Below are 20,305 nucleotides of genomic sequence, written 5' to 3'. Positions count from 1 at the left end.
TAATTCTAATAATGTATCTTTTCTTCCCTCAGACAAACTTTCCAGAAATGATGAACAGATATAAGCAACTATTGACCTATATTCGGAGTGCAGTCACAAGAAATTATTCAGAAAAGTCCATTAATTCTATACTCGATTATATCTCCACTTCTAAGCAGGTTAGATAAGGTTCTGTTTCTCTCACCCCACCCCTTTTGGTACTTCTCAAGTGTTTGTTTATACTAAGGGCTTTGTTCTTTTTTTAAATTTTATTTAATTTTATTTATTTTTGCTTTTTGAGTCACATCCAGCGATGCTCAGGGGTTACTCCTGGCTCTGCACTAAGGAATTACTCCTGGTGGTACTTGGGAAACCATATGGAATGCTGGGAATCAAACCTAGGTCAACCTCAAGCAAGGCAAATGCCCTACCCGTTGTACTATCACTCTGGCCCCTGTTCTTTTTTAAAAAAAAATAGATTTAATGATTCTTACTAGATTATTAGTATGCTTTAAAAATATTGTATATTTTCTTGAAAATAATATTTTGTAATATTAAAAGGTAATATAACTCCAGCTCTTTCTTACCTTTCAATATTTACATAATTTACACACACGACTTCTTCAGGTTTATATTAATCTCCCATAGTAACTATCCCAATTCCTTTTAATAAACTCATCACCACTTAATCTATCCATCCTTGGATGCCAAATACAATCACAAGTCATTTGTGTATATTTATCAGAATATAAAGATTCTTTTTTTTTTTTCTCTTTGGGCCACACCCAGCCATGCACAGGAGTTACTCCTGGCTCTGCAGTCAGGAATTACCCCTGGCAGCGCTGTTCAATTCACAGCATCCCATAGGGGACCATATGGGAGGCTGTGAATTGAACCCGGGTCAGCCGCGTGCAAGGCAAACGCCCTACCCGCTGTGCTATTACTCCAGCCCCCAGGATTCTTAAAGAGAGATGTTTGACATTACTCTTGGTGTGTTCAGTAAATGTTTCTACAGCAGTTGGTGGATGGTGGGTGCTGAATGTGGGACTGATAGCTGAGAGGAAGCTACACGGGCACTGGCAGTGATGGTGCTCTTTGTCTTAGATTTTTGTTAATAAGAAAAGCATTTTCGTGGGGCTGGAGCGATAACACAGCAGGTAGGGCGTTTGCCTTGCACGCAGCTGACCCAGGTTTGAATCCCAGCATCTCATATGGTCCTCTGAGCACCGCCAGGGGTAATTCCTGAGTGCAGAGCCAGGAGTAACCCCTGTGCATTGCCGGGTGTGACCCAAAAAGCAAAAAAAAAAAAAAAGGAAAATTTAAAAATAATAAGAGAGAAAAGAAAGAAAGAGGACAGAGAATAAAAGCAAGAAAAAAAGTGATTCAATAAAATTAAAAAAAAAAAAGAAAAGCATTTTCGTTACAAAGAACAGTTTTGTTTATATCCCTTAAGCAGCATTGTCCTAAGTTTTAGCTTTTTTACATTATGGTATTAGGGTACAAATAGTATTCTCATTTAATATTCCTTAGGTCACTGGATGTACTTGTGATAGAAGCTGTTCCTCTCAGAATCAGAATCTTTCATCATGCCTATTCTACTGAATGGCATTTTGTTTCTTGGGCAGTTTATTAAATAAAAGGAAACATCTTTTGTTACAACATTAGTCTTTAATTCTAGTTCATAGTTTAAATCTAGATATGGGCAAACATTTTCTTAACGGGGAACATGTTTTCTGAGTTTTACAAACAACTGTCATTGAAACATTGGTGTACTATTTTAATTTTAAATAGCATACCAATAAGATAGCTATACGGATATATGTGTATACAGATAAGGATTTAGAATTTTTAAATTTAGAGGTTACATGTTACCACAGCATGCTTTTATGTGTTAGCATTTTTGTTTTTTGTAAGTAAGAATACAATGTGGGTGACAACCTTTATTTACTAGGCTATCAGAAGTAATGAATTAATAGGCAGTCTTTATTGAAATAGTAAACTTCCTCATTCTCATAATCCAGGTACCTCTTGATTCTGTTAAATAGAAAGCCAGAGTAGGAGAAATTCAAACAACTGTAGGGACAGAAGTAGTAGAAGGGGGGAGTGTTTGGGCAAGGAGGGTTATAAAGCAAAACAAATAGTGATTTCCATGGAAAAAAGTCACACTCACATTGGTGGATTGATGTTATCTAATTTGCTCAAAAAACTCGTAGTGTAGGTTTGTCTTTTCCTTTAGCTATCTAATACACAGCTAAAATACTGTTAGGCTTTTGGTCCCACCCAACTTTTAGCAGTTTGATCATGTTTATTACGGTGTTTCTTAGAGGAAGAAATTTATTTGTTTCTTCGTTTATTTGGTGTTGAGGCCATGGTCTCAGGGCTTCCTCCTTACTTTGTGCTTAGGGATCACTCCTGCCCCATCAGAGTCAGGAGACCACACGTGGTGCTGGGGATCAAATAACTTGGAAGGCAAGTGCCCTCTCTGCTGTACTTTCTCTCCGGCTCCTGTTTGTTCCTTAAGTAGCTTGCTTAATGTTTGCCACCTAGTAGATGTTAAATAAGAGTCGTGTGGATATGGTAAACACATAATAATTATTAATCTGGTTCTGTGTGCTTCCATTAATATAAAATGCATTGTTGCATTGGAAAAGACAAACCTATTCTATAAGAGCAGTAGCTATTTTCTGGGTTTTATTTTTAAAGTTCACATAAAAATCGATTGTGGCGCTTACTATAATTTGGTCTGTATTTTGTAAAGGCTTTGTTAATTTTGTGGACTGTTGCATTTGATAAAGGTAGGGATCTTATGTGTATATAAAATTCAAAGATGCACTTTTAGTTTGCTCAAATTAACTTTATTAACAGGTACAAATTTGCTGTTTACAATTATAGAATTCTGATTTTTTATGTCAGATGGATTTACTGCAGGAATTCTATGAAACAACACTGGAAGCTTTGAAAGATGCAAAGAATGATAGACTGTGGTTTAAGACAAACACAAAGGTAATAATTTTGTTAGTTGCATATTTTTTTCTTTTGAAGAGTGGGTTGATGTCCTTAATAAACTCCTAAACTTTTACTCCTGTTAAAATATTTTAATTTTAATCATGATTTTTTTTCTTACAGCTTGGGAAACTGTATTTAGAACGAGAGGAGTATGGAAAGCTTCAAAAAATTTTACGCCAATTACATCAGTCTTGCCAGGTAGTATTTTAAAACTTTTTTTTTTCCTTTTTTTGGTTTGGCCACACGAAGTGGTACTAAGGGCTTATTTCTGGTTCTACTCTGAATCAGTGTGGCGGGGCTCAGAGGACCGTAGATGGTGCTGCATAAGGAACTACAGTGTAAGTCATGTGCAAGGCAGCAGCCTTAACAAACCCTTTCCTATCTCTCCAGCCCTTTAAATTTTTTCCCTAATATTTCTTCTTAATAAGAGGATAAAAAAATGTACTTGAAACATTAGAGTTTTTGATTTTTTGTTTTTTGTTGCTTTTTTTTTTTTTGAAACATCAAGCCCCAATATAAATTTGAAGGCTGAACTGTAAAATGCTAGGTTTTATTTCCCCAAGAATATTACATTTCTTCTTGTTTTGATCCTAATTTCAATTATTTGAGGAATGAGGTAATGGATATCAATGAAATAAGCTAATAGGCCAGTAGTGAATACTAAAAATAAGTGTTTATGTTTAGAGCTATACCCTATGAATATTGAAAAATAATAATATAGGAATGTGTAATAAGGAGACTATACATTATTGTTTATAATGTAACTCATCTATGATAGCACTGTCTAGTAGAATTTCATATAATGGTGGAAGCTGTCTGTGGTACTTAATGTGGTAGCACTAGTTACATCAAATAGTTAAAATTATTAAATATGAAGGGTTTTTTTTTCTTAACTTTAAATAACCACAGGATTTACACAATGTATCTCTATGACTTTTTAATGGAACTGTAAATTTGCATTGTCTCTTATGTTTTGGTAAGTTATTTATTTAATAATGACTTAAATTTTATGTAAAAATATTATTTTAGGGGCCAAAGAAAATGGGGTTAAGATGGTAGCTTTGCATGTGCCTGCCAGGGATTGATCCGTGGCACTGTATGTGGTCTTCCAAGCAACTCCTGAGCACGAGTCAAGAATAGCCCCTTTAAACATTGCTGGGTATGAAGTTGTTTGTTTGTGGGTGTGTGCTCACTAGCACACATGTGCAGTTTTAAGAATTTTAAGCTCTTTTATTATTATGGACTATTTAATGTAACTACTGTGAGGGAAATGAGCACAGAAAGTTTATTAATAACTTGTAAATGTTTTCATTTAACAGGCCTACCCTTTTTTGTTTTTAAAAACATTCTTCATAATGTATCTTTTTTAATAGTATGTATCATTTATAAATGGGATCTTTACAAGTTCTAAAGTGTAATCTAATAATCTAAATTACTGAGTTCAGTTCCATGTGAAGTAAAATTGGTAAAAAGGCCGTTTCTGAGTGGATGTCTTTTAGTGTATAAATAAGACAGGAGAAGTCTTCTAGGAAAAGTTTGCTTGGTTTATTTTGGAACATAAGGAAAATGTTTAGTAGCATTATCATATAGCAGAGACATGTGATAATAATTTGGATATATAAGCTGTCCTGCATATCATAGCTTACTCTAGTTATGATTCATTAGTCAATAAAAGTTTGACTTGGAGGATCTTATAAGTAACTGTAGGGACTGGAGAGATAGTATAGTGGGTAGGGTGCTTGCCTTGCAAGTGGCCGACCTGGGTTCAGTCACCAGCACCACATAAGGTACCTGAGCTCCCCCAGGAGTGACCCCTGAGTACAGAGCTGGGAGTATGACCTGAGCACCCCGGGCATACCCCCAAAAAGTAAATAACTTTTAGTTTTATGTATGTCAACATTTTATATATGATTACGTGAACTTCATGCTGTTTTTATTTTTCTATTATTTTACAGTGCCAAGGCTTGAACACAGTGGTAGTGCCTGACTTACCACTGAGCACACACCCCTAGGTCTGTGCTCAAGGGCCACTTACGGTAGTGTTCAAGGGACCATATGCAGTGCTGGGATTAGAACCTGGGTCAGTTACATGCTAACCTAACCCCTGTGCAGTCTCGGCCCTATAGACTATTTTTAATGGCCTACATTTGGGGGCTGCTCTTTATCTTTCAGAGTCAGATTCATGCCATTGCCTTTGTTTTTCCCTTTGACACCCCCCAAGAGGATGAGTCTTGCTCCCTCCCTCCCTCCCTGATTCCCCCTATCCCCTTTCCCTCTCCCATTTTTTGCCACAACCAGAAGTGCTTAGAGGCTGTTCTGGGTCCAGTGCTTGGGGGTAGCTCCTGGCCATTGTTTGGGAGCAGACATGGGCTCCTGCGTACAGAGTATGTTCACCTGCCCTTGGAGCCATCTCTCTGGCCCTTAGAGTTTGTCCCTTTTCTCTTCCATTCTTCTATGTTCTTGATTCATTCTTCAGCTAGAACTACCATTTATTGTAATTATCTCTAGGCAGATTAGCTTTCTACCCAATTGTTAACTTTTTGAGGCCAGAAATCTTGGCTTATTTAAGACACTGTGCACAGCACAAATGCTAAAAGAGCATTTTGATTAACCACTAATGTGATTATTATAAGTTATCTCTAGATAACATATATTATCTATAGGTGCTAGAAGTGTTAATGCATTAGAAACCCTATTAGCAGTATTGTAAACCATAGTGCCTAAAATTAAAATACGTTCAAAAACAATATTATAGATTATACACTTAAAAATATATCTCCTGGGCCAGGGGTGTAGCTTATGTTGTAGGCCCTTGTTTTCTTTTCTGTTACCAAATTGTCCCTGTTGCACCACTGAAGCAAAATCTTCAAGCAGTTCTGGACAGGACCTAAAAACAAATGCTACCCCTGGTCACTTCCTTATCCAATGATTGGAAACTAGAAAGGATATGGTGGGATCCTCTTTGTCCATTAAAGGTGATATTCTTAGTATACTGGTTCCCAGTTAAAATGTATGGTGCATTTTTCAAACAATACATTAAGTATAAGGTCTTTAGGCTCACTTGAAACAAAAATTACTTAGTTGACTTTGAATTGTTTTTATTAAAGTTTGTTATTTGCTTTTGTAGACTGATGATGGAGAAGATGACCTGAAAAAGGGTACACAGTTATTAGAAATATATGCTTTGGAAATTCAGATGTACACAGCACAGAAAAATAACAAAAAGCTTAAAGCACTCTATGAACAGTCACTTCACATCAAGTCTGCCATTCCTCATCCACTGATCATGGGAGTCATTAGAGGCAAGTGTGGTGTAGGGCGGGTCGGCAGTGATGGGGGAGACCTCAGACTATTGTTGCATGTGCCTCAGTGAATCTACAGGTTGTTTCTGTTCTAGTGAAAATTAATGACAAGGTTCTAAAATCAATTAAATGACCTAGATTGAGAGAGAAATTAAGTTTTTAACTTATAAATATGTATCTATAGAGAAAACATTAATTGGAAAATTATTAGAATTCTGTTCTTGAGTTGTAAGGGTGCACTTAAAATTTGTTTCTGTTTCAACTGAGAATGAGCATTTTTAAATGCTTTTTTATCTAATGTTAATGAGAAGCTTAATTTTTTAGAATAACTATGCACTCAGTGACTAGTACTGTTTAGCTGATAAAATTACAAGCCTACAGGTTATTAACATAATTTTTGTTTGGTTTTTATTTAAAAAAATAGTCAATCCTATCATTGATGAACTCAGAACATTCTTTTTTTTTATGTTTTATGCTTTATAGAATGTGGTGGTAAAATGCACTTGAGAGAAGGTGAATTTGAAAAGGCTCACACTGATTTTTTTGAAGCCTTCAAGAATTATGATGAGTCTGGAAGTCCCCGAAGAACCACTTGCTTAAAATATTTGGTCTTAGCAAATATGTTAATGAAATCTGGAATAAATCCTTTTGACTCACAGGAGGTATGTATGTTATAGTAATTTTTTGTCAGCTTGTTTTGTGGTAATGCCATTCTTCTTTGTATACATAAACACAGTTAACTTCCTTTTTATTATATTTAGGCCAAGCCGTACAAAAATGATCCAGAAATTTTAGCAATGACGAATTTAGTAAGGTAAGGTTGGTTTTTATTTATTTTTTATTGAGTCACAGTGAGATGCACAGTTACAAGGTTGTTCATTACTGGGTTTCAGTTATATAAGGTTCTAACACCCATCCCTTCACCAGTGTAAGGTAAGGTTTTATATTTCGTTAAAGGTAAATCTCCTTTAAACAGTTATCAAAAGGAGAGGAAGGAATTTTTCAGAATACAGTTACTATTCAGTATTTTCTTTTTCATATTTTGATTTAAAATGTTCAAGTTTCTAAAATCTTCATTTTTGAAATCATTTATTATGTAGTTTATTAGTGAATGCTGCTCATTTGCAAGTTTATATGTATGTATTTTCTGAAGAAAGCTGTAGATGTTTTTAAAGAATTAATATCATTTTGCCTCTGAGGAATAAAAGGGGCTAAGGTATATGCCATATATATGCAGCCTACTCTGGTTCAATTCAAGTGTGTTGTTCCCCATCCACCCTGAAATAAAAGAAGCTTTAACTCAGGTAATTTTCTGTGAGTACCAGTGGAGACATAATTGTGTAAAATAACAAAAGACCTATTAATGGCTTCTGTAGAGAAATATGTAACTGAAAAACCTATAATATTATCACTGTATTACTATCATCCCAATACTTATCAATTTGCTCGAGCGGGCACCAGTAACATTTCCATTTGAAGACTTGCTGTTACTGTTTTTGGCATATTGAATAGACCACAAGTCTCTTGCCATGCTCTGCCAGGCGGGTGGGATACTCTCGGTAGCTTGCCGGGCTCTCCAAGAGGGGCGGAGGAATCGAACCCAGGGTGGCCACGTGCAAGGCAAACACCCTACCCGCTGTGCTATCCCTCCAACCCCTATAATATTAACCAAACATAGTGGGTAAAACCAAACAGAATCAAACCCAAAAATAGCTTGTGAGATAGAGCTACCTAAGATCAGTGAAACGGAGCATTTGATCCCCGACACCACCCCACAAGTCCAAGTAGATGTGTGTTAATACCACAACAGTATGTATTCCCCACCCCCACCCCAGGAAGCACTGCACATGTGTGAGCAAAAGTGGGCAAGTCCTGCAGCCAGTGATGTGACCCATAATAATCATGGTAATCATGACAGTGAAAGGAAGGAAGAAGTGTCTTAAGATAGGTATTTTTTTCCAGTTTGGAAAATAACTTACAGCATAGGAAAGGAGCCTGTTTTCCTAAAAACTAAAAATCAGTGAGTAGGGCCCAAATGATAGTACTGTGGATAGTGTGTTTGCTTTGCATGCTGTGGTCTGCCCAGTCTCCCCTTAGCAGTGCCAGCTGTAAGTCCTGATGGCCAGCCAGGTGTCACTGAGGAGTAGCCAGGAGGAACCCCTGAGCCCTGCCTGAAACAAACAGCAACGACTAAAACAAGTAACAAAAATCAATGAGCAAGAAAATTTCTCCTCTGAACCAGGAATAAATGGAGTCTTAAGCTTTAATGAGCTTTCTTTGTAGAAAAGTAGAGGAAACATTAGGTTTCTTTAATTAAGTCCTTTGTTTCAGAGTGTACAGTTGAATTTATCTTGACAGTATAGTTAACATGCATAATAAAGTAGATCTTGGTGCATCTGTATACAGGTGATTTTAAAAGGGACTATTAGGCCAATGCAATTCAATAATAGAGCATATACTTTGCATGTATGAGACCCTAGATTTGATCCCCAGTACAAAAAAAATATTTTTTTATTCAAAGTCAGGTGCTGCAAGGTTATAAATTATGAGTCATTTACATATATACTTAAATAATTGGTGAAAATAGCTTATTATATGATATTATCCTGTATAAACTGTCCTTATTTGCTTTGTTTTTATATGGCTGTAATTTTTTTTTCAAACTGTATTTTTACCAGAAAAAAATTTTAAATATCACTTAATGGCAGATGTGTTTACTTTACTTGCAAGAATCCAGGATTTGATTCTTGGCACTGTATGTCTCTGCAAGAATCATTGGGAGTGGATCCCACCTGAATGTAGAGCCAGGAGGACTCTCTGAGCACTGCTAAGAGTGGCCCTACCCTTTCCCACCAAAAAAATTGATGTCAATTTATTTTATGGGTACTAGGAATAATTAGGGTGTTAAAAACCCTAAATTGATGCACTAAGAAATCTTTGTTTACTTCTTTAGCTTATTTTAACATATATTTGAATTAAGTTGATGGTAATTATGGAAGTTGGTTTCTTCATCGTAGTTCATCCCTCCTGCATTTAGCCATATAAGAGATGTTGAATTAATTTGATTAATACTTTTTAAAGATCATTTAAAATTTTTTAAAACTCGTAGAAAATATTGAGGGAGGGGCTGGAGCGATAGCACAGCGGGTAGGGCGTTTGCCTTGCACGCGGCCGACCCGGGTTTGAATCCCAGCATCCCATATGGTCCCCTGAGCACCGCCAGGGGTGATTCCTGAGTGCAGAGCCAGGAGTGACCCCTGTGCATTGCCGGGTGTGACCCAAAAAGCAAAAAAAAAAGAAAATATGGAGGGAAATTTTTACTGTAGATACTAATCTCTAGTCTAAATTAAGATGTTTAAATAGATGGGGCCTGAGAGATAGCCCAGTAGGCTATATGTAAGCAGAAGGCCCAGTGTAATCCCTGATACTGCATTGTCCCCCGAACACCACTAGGTGTGGCTCAGAATAAAACTTTCAAAATATTTTAAACTATTGGTTGTATTTATATCAATAATTTATTCTAGTGAAATGTCTGTCTTAACTTGGAAACTTACTATTGTAAATTTTGACCCAAATAATTGCAATTGTTCCCAACTTGTACAAGACTTGTTTTTTATTTATTTTTAAAATAAATGTAGGAGTACTGCTATTTATTGAACCATTGATTAAGATGATTGAATTGGGCATGAACTCCACAGTACTTTTTTTTATTGAATTACTGTGAGATAACAGTTACAAAGCTTTCATGTTCGAGATTCAGCTGTACAATGATCGAACACCCATCCCTTTTCCAGTGCACTTTCCACCACCAGTGTCCCCAGTATATCATACACACACACACACACACACACACACTCTCTCTCTCTCTCTCTCTCTCTCTCTCTCTCTCTCTCTCATCCCAGTCCTCACCCTGCCTCCATGGCGGACAATTTCCTCAATACTCTCTCTACTTTTGGGCATTATTATGTTTTGCTCAAATTTTTCCACCATCATTTAAGCCTGCCTGCCAGGGTTTGGTGCTAGATCATTTATTGTCCCTTGCTCATTTTGAATATCATGGGTGCCACAGGCATGCACTTCTGGAACCCTAGATTGTAGATTGTTGGTTTCTAGAGACATTTCTGTCTCTTAACCAGGGCTGTTGGGAGGCTAATTGTGGGTGTGGTAGCCAGGCTGACACTGGGAAGGGACAGCCCTGTGCCTCTGCCGCCATGTGGCATGAAGATTCAGTCCTAGAACTCATACCTGGTCCTGATGAAAAAATAGTGAAAAAAATGTTTATTTGGGGGGGGTGGGGGGAGGATGTCATACCTGGTGGTACTCGTATTTTATTCCTGACTCTGTACTCAGGGATCACTACTGGCAGGTTCAGGGTACCGTAAGGAATGTCAGGAATCAAGCCCAGGTTGGCTGTTTTCAGGGCAAACACCCTCTCCAGCCCAAAAAGTGTTTCTTGGTTAAAATAGACAGGTGTACAAATATTCTCAGTACTTGAATTTGTCCTCCTACAGTATAATATAATAATGTATTTGGGATAGGTAAGAAAGTAATGCTTCCTAATTTTATCTTCCTAGTCAGTTGCAGCAGACTAGAGGAAACTAATTCCTGTTGAAGCACATGAATCAGCTGCCCCTAACATGAAGTTACATTGCGGCCCAACAGATGGAAGCACAGCAGAGGGCGTGCAGAATGGCTGATGATATGTCTTACATATAAAGCAGACAGTGGTGCCATTTCCAGAAGGTTGGCTTCTTCCTTCTCAGCACCTTAGCAGTTTGCATAGTCCCTAAAAGAATTTTTTCAAAAGTAGATACTAAACTCAGAATCATGAACATATATCAGCCTTTGGCCTTCTGCATCAGGGTCCTTCATTCTTAGTGTCTTTGTCCCATTTGGTTATCTTCCACTGTAGTTTCTGCTTAGCTCAGTGGAATTTCATGACTAATAGAGAATTGAGACTCAAATACTCCGGTGAAAAAGTCTTGACAGTTGCTGGTAGCTTACTAGAGGATAAAAGTTAAGAAGCTGCATTAGATCTAAACAACCTTGAGAGAAGATACACTATTGTATTTGAAAGACTGCAGGCGACATGAAACCTGTTTTTGTTTTTGTTTTTTTAGGATTAAATGCACAATTTAAATAGAAAACATCAAGTTATTAAACTATCGTCAATTCTTAAATGCTAGGGCTTTGAGGTTTTAATTAACAGTGTGTAAACATTTAACTCCCCGAAAAGATTTGATCTTTCCTTAAAAGACCAAAAGCATTAAAAAGAAAATCAATTTTATTTGCAGAAGGATACGTTTATCTGCGATTTCTCTGACGCAATCTATGATTAGGTTTTTGTGTGTGAAAATTGAGAAAAGACTATCTGATACTAATTGTCTCATTTACTGCCTATCTTCTACATCTAACAAATGTATACTTTTCTTTTTCTTATAGTGCCTATCAGAATAATGACATCACTGAATTTGAAAAAATTCTGAAAACAAATCACAGCAACATTATGGATGACCCTTTCATACGAGAACACATTGAAGGTGTGTGTTGTTCTGGCCGCTGCATTGTGCTTGCTTTGCCATTGTCACATGATGCTTCTTATAGAGCCGCTTTGAATTGAGCTGTTTTTCTTGTTTGTTGGAAAGTAAAAAAAAAACCATTTTCCTAAATGCTGTCATGAAATAGATGCCCCCTACATTATAAGTTGTTTTAAGCAAATCATAAACCAATGTCATGTTATTATAATTCAGTTTTTATGATCTCCACTTCATTTAAGGTGTCTTGTGGGTTTTTTTCACCTTTATGATTTTTTTGTTCTATATTTACTACTGATGTTAGGTTAATTTTTAGGAATTATTTTGGACAAATAACAAAAAGATTTGAAAGTGTCCTGCTCTCACAGTGCTGCAGTGCACTTACTATGTACGGAAGTCTGTCAGAGTAGGAGAGAGAGTACATGGGTTCAGGAACTTACCCTGTTGCATAGCCAGCCCTGATTCAGTGCTTGGCACCACTGGGTATCACCTCAAAATGAAAAGAATCAAAAAGCTGAACAGTGGATTAGTAAATAGAAAATAAATTCTGTTGGTTAACAAACCAAAGAAAATTATCCCTTACGCTGGGTTTTCTTTATTCCTGTTGTTATGGAGTGGTATGAGGATTTCCCTTTCACACTGTTGGGGGCCGGGTGGTGGATTCCAGAGTCAGTGATCAAAGTCAGGGCCTCCACATGGAAGACTTGTGCCTCTACCACATGAGCCACATTCTTGACTCAGGTGTGAGGGTCTTTAAATGACTACTTGAAACAAGTCGTTTACATACAAAAATTGTAGGTGAGAACATCTGTTCCCTTTAGAAGTAACGTTCTTTTTGGTGGGAAGAATAGCGTTCCTGGTGGTACTTGGCAGGCCATCCAGTGCCAGGGATCAGACAGGGCTTCTCTATGCAGAAGCCTACTTTGAGCCGTGTCCCAAGATGGAGATAGCATTCTTCTGTTGCCCCCTTCCTTTCTCTGTCATGGCAGTTGACCATGACTTGTCCAGTTGTGGACTGGAGCAATAGCACAGCAGGTAGGGCATTTGCCTTACACACAGCTGACCCAGGTTTGATTCCTCCATCCCTCTCGGAGAGCTCAGCAAGCTACTGAGAGTATTCGGCCTGCATGGCAGAGCCTGGCAAGCTACCCGTGGTGTATTCGATATGCCAAAAACAGCAATAAGTCTCACAATGGAGATGTTACTGGTGCCCACTCAAGCAAATCGATGAACAACGGGATGACAGTGATGAAGACCAGTGATAGAGCATAAGCATTGCATGGATGAAGCCCTTCCAGGGTTCTATCCCTGGTACTTCGTAGTCCTGAGTAGTACTGAGTCTATCCCTGCTCCCTCTAGCCCCCATCCTATCCAACCAGATGTGGGGCTAGGCACCAAGCACTACACCACAGAAGCAACAGCAACAGAAAAGTCCTTAACATATATATGCTGCCTAGAGTGATACTGTACTTTGTGGATATAGAAAAGTGTAGAAACCTTGTGTATGAGATTTTCTAGTTCACAAAAATAGTAAGATATTTATATGTGAAGAAACTGGAGAAAAATATAAAATCACCATAAAAGACACTGAAAGTAGGTATTGAAAATACGAAATTACAAACTTGATTGCTGTTCATCAGAGCTTCTTAAAAAATGTTAACTGTGGGCTAGAGCAATATGGCATTTGCCTTGCACTGGCCAACCATTGTTGGCCAACCGGCTTCAACCTCCAGCATTCTATATGGTCCCCTGAGCCCTCCAAGAGTGATTCCTGAGTGCAGAGCCAAAAGTAAACCCTGAGCAGCATCGGGTGTGACCTAAAGAAAAAAGATGTTAACTATTAAGGGCTGCGGCTGTCACTCAGGTAATAGTGCATCTGCTATGTATGTGTGAAGAAGCTCTGTGTACCATATTCTACACTGCATAACCCTCGAGCACCTTCATGTGCCCTAAGAAGTTACTAACTACAAGAGAAATAATGAACAGTGAGAAGGCAAGAGAGTATTTTAGATACAGTCAAACTTGAACAAAATTCAGTGTAGGGGAGGACTGCCTCTAACCAAATTGTGGATATCTGTTGGATATTTTTGCGTAATTATATTATGCCCTTGTCAAGCAGATACATTTTGAGAAGATAGCTGATATGGTTATGATTTAGAACTGCATGATTTATAAATATTGCATATTTAATTATTATCTTTTCTTTCAGAGCTTTTGCGAAACATCAGAACACAAGTGCTCATAAAATTAATTAAGCCTTACACAAGAATTCATATTCCTTTTATTTCTAAGGTATTTATATTTACGTATTTTGGTGTTGATGTTTTGTGGTTCAAAATGCCTCATGTCTAACCTTCCACTTAAGGGAGAATTTTAGGGACTGGAGAGAGAGTTCACTGGGCTGAAATGCGTGCTTTGCATCCGGAAAGTTCAAGTTCAATCTGTAGTACTGCCACTATAGTCCCCAAACAAAAAAATACATAAAAATAGAATTTGTAATTTGATAGCATTTGTAATACTATCAAATATGCTATAAAGAATATAGCATATCTAAAGAGATTTTTTTTTTCAAAGAACATTTAACACATGCCTTTGTTTTATTCCCAAATTGAGCTCATAAAAAAAGGTATATTGGGATTGTTTGTTTGTTTGTTTTTGTTTGTGGTTTGGAGCCTCACCTGGTGGTACTAAGGAGTTCCTGCTTTGGCTCTGTGCTCAGAGATCACTCCTGGTAGGGCTTAGGGGATCATTTGGGAGCTGGGGGTTGAACCTGGGTCAGTCACATATAAGGCAAGCAGTCTACCCACTGTACTATCACTCTCGTCCCAGATTTTTCTTTCAAAAAACTCCCTCTGGGATGGGAGAGATGGTACAGTGACCCATGAGCAGAGTCAGGAGTAGCCCCCAAGCACTGCCAGATATGACCCAAAATACCAAAATAAGAGAAGAAAAACTATATGTACAAAAGAAAGAAAATTTAAAAAGCTATATAAGACTGGTGAAGTATAAGCCCAAATAAAATCATGGTGATAATTGTATTTTAAAAGTATAGTGTAGGGGCCGGAGTGATAGCACAGTGGGTAGGGCGTTCGCCTTGCACGCGGCCGACCCAGGTTCGATCCCCGGCATCCCATATGGTCCCCCAAGCACCGCCAGGAGTAATTCCTGAGTGCAAAGCCAGGAGTAACCCCTGAGCATCGCTGGGTGTGACCCAAAAAGCAAAAAAAAAAAAAAAGTATAGTGTAAATTTTATCTCTGGCCTATTATAAAAAATCTCTTGGAGAAGGGAAAAAATAATCTCTTAAGTGATAATAAAACTCACTGTAAATTTTCACTGATTGTCCTGCCTAGTGATAGAAATAAATTTAAAATAATAATTATATAAAATCTTAGTTTGTAAGTTTATTACGTAGAATTATAATGAGTCTTTTGTCTTAGGAGTTAAACATAGATGTAGCTGATGTGGAGAGCTTGCTGGTGCAGTGCATATTGGATAAGTAAGTACTTGGCTACTTTCTAACTCACAGCATGTTTAGAACTACAGATAAATAAAGGTGACAGATACAGAAATTCAGCTCTTAAATTTTTTCTGCTACACTATTCTCTGTTGTTAGTTTTTGATAAATGTATATAGCTTTTCTTAAGCACACAGTCTAAAAATAAAATGTTCTAAATGGTTTTTTAGAAGAACTTTTTATTTTTTATTTTACTTATTGTTTTTAATTTTTTTTTTTATTAAATCACCATGTGGAAAGTTACTGTCTCCAGGCTTATCTCGGTTATACACTGCTCGAACACCCGTCCCTTCACCAGTGCCCATATTCCACCACCAAACCAGTATACCTCCCACCCTGCTTGTGTAGCTGATAATTTTCACTTCATTTTCTCTTTACCTTGATTACATTCCATATTTCAACACAATATTCACTATTGTTGTTGGAGTTTTCCCTCTAAAAAAACAGCCCTGCTGACAAGGAAGCATTTGATAGTTTTCCATTGCTGAGAATGAAGAGATATGAAGTCCTGCAGCCACAATAGGTTTAGGATTTCTGCATTTTAGTACTTTAGTAGTTAAGTCTAGTGAGATTTATGTTAGAAATTGCATCATTTCCCTTCCTGGGGCAGCATGGGGCTCTGGCTTAGTTCACAGTCTAGAGACATTGGTGGAAGCAGTTGCTGGTACCCAAAGTAGTTTAGCTGGCCTCCGGATCGTGCTCATCAGTAGCAGAGCGACCGACAAATAAACATGTGGCCACTCGGGTCGCATAGAAGAACTTTTTAATCAGTGTTTAACCCACTTGCAGCTAGAAAATTAGTGAATTTTACTTTATATTTTTAAGTATGATGATGTTCCATAAGTTTAAAAATTCTTTTTTTTAAGAGCAGTATGTTAAGCCTTCACAATTTATATTTGCTTTTGATTGTTTTTTTTTTAAATTTATTTTATTGAACCACCATGAGATACAGTTACAAAGCTTTTATGTTTGAGATTCGGCCATATGATGATCAAACACCCACCTTTCCACCAGTGCAAATTTTCCAGCACCAATGTCCCCATTATCCCCTCTTCTCCCCCATCCCAGTCCTCACCCTGCCTCTATGGCAGACAGTTTCTAAGATAATTCTCTCTCTACATTGGGGCATTATATTTTGCTCGAATTTTCCCACCACCATTCAAGTCTGCCTCCTGGGGCAGACGCTAGATCACTTATTTTCCATTGCTCAGTTTGCATTTCATGAAACTCTAAGATTGTAAATGGTTTGGTTCCAGAGACATCTCTGTAGGGAGCTAATCCATTTTGGGATTCATGGCGCCCAGAGGTGAGTTGTGGGTGTGACATCCGGCATCAGGGTACAGACAGGGAGCCTGGGAGATTGCCCAGCTTTGCTGCTGCCATGTGCCTTGGAAGTTTAGTCCAGGAACCCCATACCTGGGCCTTGCTTGCTCATGGTCGCCGGGATTCCATCTGGAGTAGGAATTCCATCTGCACCTGCTCCATCTGGGATGCCCCAGGGATATGGGTTCGGTGTGGGGCCCGGAGAGATCTCTGGCGCTGTGGTGATCTCTGGAACTCGCTGCTGCTGTCTCTGGGTTGACTGAGTTTTTGCCCATTGGCTCTTCAGTGAAATTGTTGAAACATAGTTGTAGTTGGTTTGTATCTGATTTCAGAGAAAAGTTAATGCCAAACTTAGCAAAAATAAGCAGTCTTTTTCTTGCATTTATTAATAATGTGCATATTGCATGAATATATCCAGGCGAAAATGGTTTGTAGACATGACCTTTTTTATTTATTTACTTCCAGCACTATTCATGGCAGAATTGATCAAGTCAACCAGCTCCTAGAACTGGATCATCAGAAGAGGGGAGGTGCCCGGTATACTGCACTAGATAAATGGACCAACCAACTAAATTCTCTCAACCAGGCTGTAGTCAGTAAACTGGCTTAACAGAGAACAAGCTTTTACAGACGTACTTAAGGCAACAGTGCAGAGATGTAATCCTTTAAAGAACTGGGAATGGCAAAACTACTGTCGGTTGATGTGTCCTGAAAATTATTGGAGTTATGGCAGAAGTGCTTTTTTTGATCAACTGGTTTGTGTTTTGCTGCTGCATTTATCCCAAGAAAAAACAGCTTTAATCTCCAGAAGAAAACCAAAATGCCATGGGATTTGTGCGTATTGACATCTTGCCCTAAACATACAACATCATAGTAATTTGTCATGGGCAACATGACCAGAGAGAAGATTTTTGTCATGATTTTAAATACACTGACACGCTACTGTTGGTTAAAATTAAACATGTTTTACCTGCAGAAATTCTCTCACAAATAACCTGCAATAACTTGAAATGCATACCCTTTTGAACACTTCCTTTTCTCATGTATAAATTAAAATGTTTGCTGCATTTTGCAAAATGTCAATTCTCCAAAAATGTGTCCGTATATTTCTGTACCTGCAGTATAGTAAAGGTTTAGAAGAAACCCCTTAATTACAGTGGCATACTGTCACTTAGGTTTCAAGCAGCAAAATAAACAGTGCAGCTCAGAAATTGTAGTATGGTTCTTGATGTGTTTATTACATTTTGGACTTTTGTTATTTAGTATCGTAGAAGTTTCTAATTATTTTATCTTCAGTTAATGGTTTTTAAAAGCCTGGGAGCAAATAAATTATTTGCTTTCAAGTCTTAAAAAGTAGTCTTTATTACTACAGCGAGGACAACTAGTTTCTAACAAAACACTTATATAGTACTTTGACAATGATGCTCTAAAGGAATAAAATTCTTCATTTGTTGTTTTTTTTTTTTAAGAATGATATTCCTTTCCAAAAGAAAAAATTCTAACTCTCAGAATGTTCTCTTTAAACAAATATGCCAGAACGTAGACAGCTAAATGAATGTTGCCCTATGGTGATCGTGCTGGAAGATTATTTCACAATTCCAGCAGTCTGCCAATGCTCAAAACCCTTTTCTCTCTTAGAATTGCATTTAGAGCTAATTTGAGTCACAAACACTATTGATTACAGATTTTTTTTTTTAAGTATTAGCTTGTTTTATGGCTATCATTTGGTACCAAATGACTTCTGACAGTGTCCCCAAATTAAATGTTGTTAGGGTAATGATAGAAAATGCATTTCGTTTTGAAGGCAATCTTAAAAGGTATTTTGAGCAGCGGTAGCCTAGTCAGAATGAGCTGTGTGACCTTCCAAGGTCACACAGCTCATTTGAATGTATTGGGTTTGGGGTGTGTTTGTTTCATTTTTTATTAAAGTTCACATTATTTTATAACATCAAAAGGAAAGAGTTTAAGATTAAGACTATGTTTTTCTATTGCTTGTTATTATGTTAAAAAGTGAGTGACAATTCAGAAAGAAAACTCTTGGAACTGAAGAATGACAGCCAATAAATTTTGATCACTAAATCAGATTTTATAAACAGAGGAAGGAGCATGGACTTAAAAAAAAATAAAGGCATGCTTAATCGGTTTTATCAAAATTTTACGAAAATATGTGCTATATATTTATACTAAAACTACATAATCCTTAGATTTAGGAGAGCAGTCAGTTAATGTCTTTAGCAGATTAAAGCAATAGTAAAACAGATACAAGTTGGAAATTGTAGAGAAAAACGGAAAGAAAACAAAAGACAAAATAATGTCTCTGGTAGGGAATAAAGAAGTTTAAGACTTTATAAAATTATGTGTATTTTCTTCTCTTTTACATAAATCATTTGTGACAGCGTGCTAAATTTTTTTTTACAGGAGTAATAAGTTAGGATTTATTTTTCAGTATTATTTTGAAGCCCTTTGTTATTCAAATAAAAATGACAAGTTTCTGTGCCTGTATTCAAATATGTATGCATGTGATAACTGGAAAACCCTCCTTAACTCTTATTTGCTGGCATTGAAATTCCAAGGATTTGAATGATGTGATTTAACTCTAAATCCTCCAGCTTATTATATCTATGATACCTTTGTTGTGTGCAATAGTGCATCTTCAGTTTCTAGAGAGAACGTACACTTGTTATTCTTTGGGAAATAAGGCTAAGTATATAACAGTGTACAAAGTCATACCATGGTCTTTAATATGATTGTGTATGTGTCACATAGGCTTTGTCTAATATTCCCAAGATATAGTTCTATTCTATAATTTGCCACATTTGTTCTAGAAAATTTTTTGACGTAGCCAACAGTCTGACTAACTTGAAACAATATTGTCCTTTAAAAGTTATGTTTTTGTACACTGTCTTGTCAATTGAAATCGTAGCTTGCTTATCAAAAAATAACTAAATTTAAGGGATTTTAAAAATTGGCAGATTCTTAGCATTTACATCACTGACTAAATCTGTTTGTGAAACTGTAGCAACAGTTTACATCAAACTGTAATGTGTTTAATGTGTTTATCTCTTTTTCCTTTTTACCCCTAAAGTTGGATAAACTCACTCCTTGGCTAACTTTGGCTGCCACAATAGTGTCTGTTGCAAAAGCTGAATTTCCATTCCTCGTTATAGCTTTTACATTTAATCTTAAAGTTAATTAAAGTTTTTTCTTCACATCTTTATGTAAATAACAATTTTTAAAGCAAAGTAAATATATATGTATAAATAGTGCTTTTATTACTTGAATCTCAGTTATCAAATTCTTATTGATACTCTGCTTTCACATTGAGGGTTCAGTTTTTTGGTGTTTTTTTTTTTCTTCTTTTTTTGGGTCACACCCTGCAGTGCACAGAGGTCTCTCCTTGCTCATGCACTCATGAATTACTCCTGGCGGTGCTCAGGGGATCATATGGGATGCTGGGAATCGAACCTGGGTCGGCTGCAAGGCAAACGCCCTACCCGCTGTGCTATCACTCCAGCCCTTAAGGGTTGCGTTTTAATGACCCTGTTTTAAGTGGGCTACACTGTGGAGAAGAGTACAGTACCTTTGGTTCACTTACAATTCAGACAAAAAAAACAGCTATTGGTATAGAAATATCCATGATGGAGAA

At 37.1% G+C, this 20,305-nt stretch overlaps 1 protein-coding gene across 2 annotated transcripts in view; it reads left to right on the top strand.

Annotated features, from left to right (window-relative positions):
- COPS2 (COP9 signalosome subunit 2) overlaps window positions 1-19,945 on the top strand; it is a 37,738-nt gene extending 17,793 nt beyond the window's left edge. The window contains exons 4-13 of one of the 2 annotated variants that reach the window (XM_004611789.2): window positions 33-158; window positions 2,893-2,982; window positions 3,106-3,183; window positions 6,113-6,287; window positions 6,771-6,949; window positions 7,049-7,101; window positions 11,730-11,827; window positions 14,031-14,113; window positions 15,260-15,318; window positions 17,125-19,945. In XM_004611789.2, coding sequence (XP_004611846.1) covers window positions 33-158; window positions 2,893-2,982; window positions 3,106-3,183; window positions 6,113-6,287; window positions 6,771-6,949; window positions 7,049-7,101; window positions 11,730-11,827; window positions 14,031-14,113; window positions 15,260-15,318; window positions 17,125-17,269 — 1,086 coding nt within the window. In that variant the 3' untranslated portion in view covers window positions 17,270-19,945. Of the gene's footprint in view, window positions 1-32; window positions 159-2,871; window positions 2,983-3,105; window positions 3,184-6,112; window positions 6,288-6,770; window positions 6,950-7,048; window positions 7,102-11,729; window positions 11,828-14,030; window positions 14,114-15,259; window positions 15,319-17,124 lie in introns of both variants that reach the window. The other variant, XM_004611788.2, reaches the window with a different exon arrangement.
- Window positions 19,946-20,305: the final 360 nt, after the last annotated feature.

The sequence above is a fragment of the Sorex araneus genome, chromosome 3, assembly GCF_027595985.1.
Source record: "Sorex araneus isolate mSorAra2 chromosome 3, mSorAra2.pri, whole genome shotgun sequence".
NCBI classification, from domain to species: Eukaryota; Metazoa; Chordata; class Mammalia; order Eulipotyphla; family Soricidae; genus Sorex; species Sorex araneus.
The sequence above is the reverse complement of the archived record's forward strand: the minus strand, read 5'-3'. Positions and strand labels throughout refer to the sequence as shown.